The sequence below is a fragment of the Giraffa tippelskirchi genome, chromosome 5, assembly GCF_054371585.1.
Source record: "Giraffa tippelskirchi isolate mGirTip1 chromosome 5, T2T-mGirTip1v1.2.pri, whole genome shotgun sequence".
Lineage (NCBI taxonomy): Eukaryota > Metazoa > Chordata > Mammalia > Artiodactyla > Giraffidae > Giraffa > Giraffa tippelskirchi.
Window position 1 is genome coordinate 24,695,073 of NC_137279.1, and position 8,304 is coordinate 24,703,376.

Sequence of the window (8,304 nt, forward strand, 5' to 3'; positions counted from 1 at the left end):
CTTCTCATTGCAGTGGCTTCTCTAATTGCAAAGCATGGGCTCAGGGTGCATAGGCTTCAGTAGGTGCATTGTGTGAGCTCAGTAGTTGTGGCACATGGGCTTAGTAGCTCTGCGGCATGTAGAATCTGCCTGGACCAGCGATAGAACCCATGTCCCAGCACTAGCAAGCAGATTATTAACCACTGGACAAGCAGGGAAGTCCAGGTAAAAGGATTTTGTGCATCAGTTCCTATGAAAATAATTCTTAATTGCTTTTCTAAATTTAAACTGTAATTTTATAAGTCCATGGATTGTATAAATATCAGTGTTTGGAAATGTCAGTTCTTAATGAACAAGTGATTTATTTTTAAGGAATCAATTCATTATTGTTTGGTAGCTATAAACCTCAATGGAAAGAAAATGATATAGGATTAAAGGATTCTGACTAAAAGTACTACCCCATATAATTTTCTCAACTCTAAAAATACCTAGTTAATGTGACCATCTTAAGGCAGTAAAATAAAAGAAACAGAACTAAGGGAATATAAAAGCAAAGTGGTCTAGTTTCATAACTAACAGGATATTATTAGCAGGTTGACTTAAGGAACATACATACCCCTGGAGTCCTCTTAAATAATGTTGGTGTTTCTACATCCACAAAACCTAAAAAAGAGAGAAATGTCAGAACTTAATAGATGGGAATTTACCAAATATGATGTCTACAGTACACTCCAACAAATCTGAGGCTACCATTTAATTAGGAATTTTGACTGTAATAAGTTACCAAGTACATTAATGCTGGTTTCTACCAGTTCAAGAGGGAAGCTGATTTTCATAAAATTCTATTCTGTTCATCAAGTTTGTACTCTTGTCCTGAAATAATTCTGTTGCTAGATTCTTGTGTATTGAACTGTTCTGGTTTTCCTCCTGTTCTGCTGGCATAGCAAATATAACACAAACATAGTAGAAAAAAGTCCAGGGCTGATTGAAGAGTCTAGTCTCATTCACATGACATTTCTTCTGCTTTTTCTTAAATTTTATTTAATTGGCTGCCTCAGGTTTTAGTTTGGGCATGTGGGATCTAGTTCCCTGACCAGGGATCAAACCTGGGCCCCCTGCTTTGGGAGTGCAGAGTCTTAACCACTGAATCACCAGGGAAGTCCCTCATGTGACATTTCTGAGCTCCCAATAAATGATGTACAAGCATGAGAAACAATTAAGAAAACTCACAGATAACAACCAAAGAGCTGGTCCACCTTCAACATGATGGGGAATACATAGACGATGTACACAGGCACTATCACCTTGAAAAGTCTGTATTTATGACCCAGTAGGGAACTAAATTATGTTTTATGTTACTGAAGTATGCCCTAGGATAAAATACATGGAAATCACTGTTTCTTTCCTTACCATGTAGATTACAGAGATATTCCCGCATTTTCATGACCATCTGGGATCTCAGTCGCAGGTTATACTGCATTTGGACACTACGCAAATCTAAGTAGCGGTACTGCAAACGAAGAGCCTCTGTTTTCTAAACAAATTTGAAGATTTTTATGCTTAAATATGTTTCAAATATTAAAATATTTCAAATATGTTTCAAACATTAAAAAGATATTAACTTTAGACACAGACTGAATTTTCAAAAACTTTAGCTCTATCTTTAGCTTCTATCACTTGTATATACACCAGCATTCTTAATTCCTACAATTTCTAGGCTTGTTACTAGTAAAGATTTTACATTTTTCAGGGAACCACACTTCACTGACTGAAAATTTGTCTACCTTTCCAAACTTGTATCCATTCATTTTTTCCCCTTCTTTTTCTCTTTTTTGACCACACCATGTGGCTTATGAAATCTCAGTTCCCCAACCAGGGATTGAACCTGGGCCATGGCAGTGAAAGGATTCTGGAATCCTAACCACTAGGTCACTGGGAACTCTCTATCCATTCATTTTTAAGCCTGGCGTTTATTCTTGAAAAAACAGAAAAAGTAAAGATTTCAAAGATTATTAAAAAATAAACAGCAGAGCCAAAAACAGCCACGACTTTATCATCTGAATGGAAGAAGTGTAAGAAACACAAGGGAACAGAGGACGACGCTACAACTGTACTAGCAGGAACATAATGAGAAGGTCTGCTTATTTTTTAAGATGGTAAATCTCTGCCTCCCTCTTGTGCTGACAACCTTTTTTAAAAAAGTCCTTTCCCCAGAATAGGTTATTTCTTCGATACTAAAATAGAAATAGAAGAACTATCTGCCACTTCTCTGTTTAAGAGCTTATAGCTGGGGGAAAACTGTACATTTCCTTTTTCCCTCCCATAACAAGGTCAACTCTGTAATTATATTGCTTTTTCTAATTAAAATATTAAGTACTGGGAACTCAAATGTAAGACAAAGTGGCCATGTAATTAATTTAAAAATGTTTTATAGGTTAGTTTACAAATTAGGTATTATACAGGTAACTGTAGATTATTTGTGACAATTGTAGATAATTGTCACAAAGCTGAAAATTAGCTGGGCTTACATATTCGGGGCTGTCTAGCTTTCTCAAAGAATATCCTAAATTACAGTAATCATATTTGTATGATTTATAAACATTTTATCATTGCTAGAGGCTTAAATTTAACATATGCATTGTCAGAGGCTTAAACTCAATATATGTCATTTGGCCATTCCAATGGTAGACATAAATTTCCTTTCAAAATATAAAACCATAGCAACAAAAAAACTTTAACAAAATGACACCTAAGTCTTAAAGACAACCATGTTTCCAACTGTCTGAAAAAAAATTCTAGCTTAATGAAATGTTGATATTTAAGAACAGTTCCCTAGAAAATTGTAAAACTAGAAGAATAATTCATGACATAGCTATAATAGAATGCTTAATTTCATAGAAAAACTTTTTCTTAAAACTCTAAAAATACTTTGCTGGTTACCAACATTTTCTAGACACTCTATTTTATTAGTAACAGAGGATGGCACCTTCACAAAGTCCTTAATTTCAAAGGGCAGCTTCTTGCAGGAATTCAGAAGTTTAGCTGTCTTAACTTTGATTTCAATCTCACCTGTCGGCATTTTCTTAAAGAGAGAGAGAAAAGACCTGTTTTAAAAATCATTCAATCAATCAAGTACACAATGAATATTTATAAAATACAAGCATTTATTTACATATGTAAAACGCAGGGGGTGCTAATAGTGCATAGTCTAAAACATAAATGTCTGTGTATGACTCTGAGGTTGTTATGCATCTTTGTGGCTGATGAGCTCATTAACAAACGTCTTACCATGCATATTTATTTAGGTGCTTATGTTCACAGTGACGATTTTTAAATCTGTAGGTTCATTTGTAAAACCTGCAGAGCTTTAGTGCTAGATATCTAACAGATACACAGTCTCTGTTGCCTGAATGTGTTGATAAAGCAAATGTACACAGGCAAAATTTAAACAGACAGTTTCTAAATTACTAACTGGATTCTCTTGTCCTGGAGGTCGGGAAATTACTGTCCCAGACACTTGCACCACAGATTCCACGGGGGCTTCGCATAAAATCTTCTTCACGGAAGCAGCAGACTACAGAATAAGAGGGAAAAACAGTTCCAACAAACAAGTGAACAAAGAACTCGGCAGCAACTGTCGATTATGGCTTAGAAAAATGTTAATACTCATAGCTTAATTATCATAAATACCAGGGCTGCCGTTAATGACTTTATTAAAGAATTTGGTAAAAAAAAAAGAAAAAAGAAGAATTTGGTAAATTGAATCCCCATTTTGACGCCATATAACCGAGCATGTAAAACTATTAGTTAAGAATTAAATTTTTTTTTCCTTAAGAGAAAGTAAGGAGAAGAATGATTGATGCGAATAAGCCCCACATACTTTAAAGGCAACTGTCTCCAGGGTTAACTTTAGGGGCAGTTAAATCCAGGAGCAATGAAGGAGTTTCTCCTAGGTTAGCTATGCTCATCTCTGATACCTGAAAGATAACCCATGACTCTTTACTTAATTCAAACATTAACAGCTGAGTAAATCTTATTTTTCTCAGGCATATAAACATTTGTAAATATTACCACTTTAGAAACCAATTGGCCAAGAAGCATGGCGAGAATTCTTTATTTTATCTAACTTTAATGGTGATTATTTTTGGAGCAGATAGTACCTTCACGTGGCTCAGATTCAAAGGGAACAAACAGATCTACAGTGGAAAGTCTCTCTCCTATCTTTTCCCTCCACCCCTTAGTTCCCCTCCTGAGTGATATTCAACGTTATGTGTCCTTTCAGGGACATTTCGTAACACACACACACACACACACACACGCCCTTTTTAGTATAGATAATATCACTCTACATGCTCTTCTGTATCCTGTTTTCATATCTAACAATACAATTTGCATTTTTTCCCATATTAGTATATAAAGAGCTTCTTCAAGCTTTTCCTTGCTGTGAGAATGTACATTAATTTTTATGCCAGTCTCTTATTGGGGAACATCTAAGTTATTCTCAACTTTCTTTCAATTAAAAACAATTCAGTGGTGAATAACCTGGTATTATATTTATGTCATTTTGCATCTATGTTAGTCTGTATGTAAGGTAACTTGAAGATAATTGACTGGAACTGGAATGAATGGTTCAAAGAATATATGCATTTATGACTTTGATACTGCCAAATTGCCCTCCATTGTTCTAGTGCCAATTTGTACTCCCTCCAGGAATGTATGAGTATTTATTTTCCCAAACACTGTGTGTTGTCAATCTAATGCAACAAAAATAACTATTTTGTATAATTTTTTTTTTTTTTTTTTTTGCCATGCTGCATGGCTTGCCAGGTCCCAAGTTCTTCAGCCTTGGAACATGATAGTGAAAGCCTGGAATCCTAACCACTAGGCCACCAGGAAATCCCCCAATTCTGGGCAATTTAATTCATATTTTTCTGCCTATGAGTGAAGTTGGGCACATTTTCATATGTCTTTAAACATATAAAAAAACAGCCATTTATATTATATCTTCTTTTCTATAAATTTTATGTTCATATTCTGCATTCATATTTCTACTGGATCACTGGTCTTAAAAAATGTTTTTATTGATTTGTAGTAGCCTTTTAGATATTAGAGAAATTAGTTCTTTGTTTGTAACATGAATCGCACATATTTTTTCCCAGTTTGTCATCAGTCTTAATGCTGCTTATGGTAGTTTTAACAAAAACCTCAAACATACTGATCCAATATGCTTTGTTTACTCTAACCACAGCATCAAAGAAACTTTCAGATAACAGGAGGACCCTTCTATTACCTCATCCTGGGGAATGATAACTTGAACAAGTCCATGGAAATCTCTTAGGACCAGGAAAATATTTTGCCTGATTAATGAAGAAAATGAACGTATTAGGATAAAATCTCTGAGAACAAAATTTAAGCAGGCAAAACGAACTAAACAAAAAACCCATGCAATTTCTCACTTTTTTTTATAATAAATAATGTGCTTCATAGCTATCTATATTCACACAATTATCTATGTAGCTTATTAAGAAAAAAACCAATTTTTTCATTTGCAGTATCGACTTTAATTAGGTTACTAATACTATCCAGATGACTTATTAATAAAAAGGCAGATTTTTAAAATTTTATTAAGTCTTTATAAGAAAATTTAATTAAATTTGGAAACTTTCCACATATTAAAATCCAAAAGTAATATTTTAGGATATTAGAGACATCTGATTGGTCATTTTTTAAAATGCAGCAATATAAAATCTTACCTTTTTCTAAATATAAGACTCAACAGACATGTGTTTGAGTAAACCCTGGGAGATAGTGAAAGACAAGGAAGTCTGGCGTGTTGCAATCCATGGGGTCGACTTGGCAACTGAACACCACCGCCAAATAGTAGATGCAATCTAAAATTTTCTAAAAGAGGTCTAATACTAACTTAAACCTCTACAAACCATCAAAAGGCCCCCAAATCCCAATATTTTAGCATTCAACCTACATTTCTCACACTGTTTTTAGTACCAAGAAGAGGTACAGAAAAGCTTCCTCAGATTTTCATTTTAGGAGATAAAAGTCACCAAATGTATGGGTCAAATATCCACCCAGTGGGGACATATTTTTTAGGAAAGTCACACAATCTATGTATTTTGGAGCTCTTCATTGTGAATTAATGTGCTATTCACATATGTTCTAGAAATATAGAGCCAAACAACAAAAAACTGGACTCAACATCAAGGAATCATTGTTCATATTTTTAGGCTTTTCTCTACCTAAATTTAGAATAAAATATGCTTTTTTATGCTATTGAAGCTTATCAGCTTACCCAATTACTGGTCCTAGAAACTCTTCAATCTTAGTAAATCTAGGGACATTTCTGTCCTCTGGTGAATCACACTTCATTACTGTACCCTTCAACAGATGTTACTGGTACTTACTGAGTGACACTATTTGAGTCTTTCAAAACAAAATAAAACTGAAAACTCAATGACTTCTGAGACTCCTGCAAGAGTTGCAAAGCTTTTATTCTTCTGATGGTTAAAAATTAATAAAAGTTTGAATTGCCTTGGGAAAACCATCATCATGTGTTCTTACACCACTTGCCTCTATCTACCTTCGGAACTGAATCCATCCACACAAGGTGACTTCTTGGCCTAAGTGAGAAGAACGCAACTCTCCACACGTGTTGGTCCGGGCAACAAAGCTACTGAGTTCTTTAAAAAAAGAGGGGGGGAAGGCAATATTAAAAATATATCATTTGCAAATTTCTGAGAATAGACTCGCAAATCATACCATCTTTGGTATTTCATGTCAATGGATAAAATCTAAAGTTGAAGAATGTAATCAATCACTATTAAAATCGCCTGCAAATGTGTCAAAATCCAAGTGAATAACTGTCAATGTAAAATTTTGCCTCGTCTTAAGACTATAAATATTTTTGATCACTCAGCATTTGCACTGATCTGTTCTTAATAGTGAACATTCTTCCTCAAATGAAGTAAAAGTCCTGGAAATCACAGAAGTTTGTTGGTGCAGTAACTGGTTTTAGTATATGAATCTAGAGTGAAACAGTTACTTGTACACTAGAAAACTCTATTCAAAGTATTCTCAAGTATGCAAGAATATTTTAGGCTTCTTATTTAGGCATCAACTAAATGAATAGACTATTCATGTGGTTACTCTACTGGTCTTTTTAAACTCCAGAGGAAAAAATAAAAAAGGAAGAGGGTGAATAAATGAGCTTCTACACATAAAGCTAGCCAGTCAAGACTTGCAGGGAAATGGAATACAGCACTCTGGCAGCAAGAACAAGAGGCAGTGCTATTCAGAGGACAAAGCTCCATACTGCATTCACCTGGAATTCTCCTCTGTGAACTCAGCACCAGGCTCCGGGAGGCAGAACTCCAGATCAACTGGGTGGTCTTTCTGGTGGGTGTGGACAATCCCCTGCACAGCCGACTTAACCAACAGGAGAACATGTTGGAGCCGCAGGATGGTAAGACGCTCAGGAATTTCACGCTGCAGGTGTTGGATGGTGGTCAAAAGTCAGTTTAGGAACTATAACAAATCCCTTAAAACGCCAGGAGTTCCCACTCTCTTTAATATTGAAGCCCTTGTCCGCTGAACATTCAAATGCTCGTGTAGGTCAACTAGGTAAATCTGCAAAGTCTTTGGGGTCTTGGGGGAAGGTGAGTAGGGTAAAGATCTTTTAATACCCTTTCCCCCTTCTCAATGCATTCGTTTGCACTTCTGTTAACAAAGGTAGGCCAGAAGCGACAAGCGAAGGACTCCATACAGCAGCGCAAGGCGGGACACCACGACCGTGCAGAGGAAGCAAGGGGACGGTCAGCAGGCGCACGCCCTTCCCGTCTTTCCACGCTTTCCTGAAGGTTCCCGCGGGCAGAACCGGAAAACAGGGAAGAAATCAGCCCTGCATTTCAAACCTCCCAAACCTGTCGGCCGACCTCTAGTCTTCAGAAGGAGGAAGGCAAGCAAATCCACAATGTTTCTAAGGCCTGAAACCACACACACATGCCGCTGGGCGCCATGGACTCCCTAGCCCACCCCGCGACGAACCAAAATTACGGTAGAAGGAGTCAACCAATCAGAGCGCGGGGGAGGGGAAAGGTTGTCGTCGCAGCCATCTTTACTACGGGAAGAAATTTGAAGGCATGCTTAACCCCGGTAGAAAAGGGAGGAAAATGAAGACAGTGCGAGTAGGGAAGTAGACGGTAACGGTTAGATCGTTCCCATGCCCTCAGTTAAAATGGCGACCGTAGTTGCTTCATTAGCTTCACAGACTTGGAATCGGCACGGCGGAGACGTCCTGCGTCCGGCCGCAGA

The 8,304-nt window shown here is 36.7% G+C and overlaps 1 protein-coding gene across 11 annotated transcripts in view; it reads right to left on the reverse strand.

Moving 5' to 3' along the window:
- The window catches only part of DARS2 (aspartyl-tRNA synthetase 2, mitochondrial), a 28,729-nt gene extending 20,430 nt beyond the window's left edge, over positions 1-8,299 (reverse strand). For 4 of the 11 annotated variants that reach the window (XM_081493741.1, XM_081493740.1, XM_081493739.1 and 1 more), the window contains exons 1-7: positions 7,316-8,033; positions 6,575-6,674; positions 5,270-5,336; positions 3,452-3,553; positions 2,966-3,061; positions 1,390-1,513; positions 596-642 (exon numbers count right to left, since the gene is read on the reverse strand). In XM_081493741.1, the coding sequence (XP_081349867.1) occupies positions 596-642; positions 1,390-1,513; positions 2,966-3,061; positions 3,452-3,553; positions 5,270-5,336; positions 6,575-6,674; positions 7,316-7,439 (660 nt within the window). In that variant the 5' untranslated portion in view covers positions 7,440-8,033. The other 7 variants (XM_081493743.1, XM_081493737.1, XM_081493742.1 and 4 more) reach the window with 5 other exon arrangements.
- Positions 8,300-8,304: the final 5 nt, after the last annotated feature.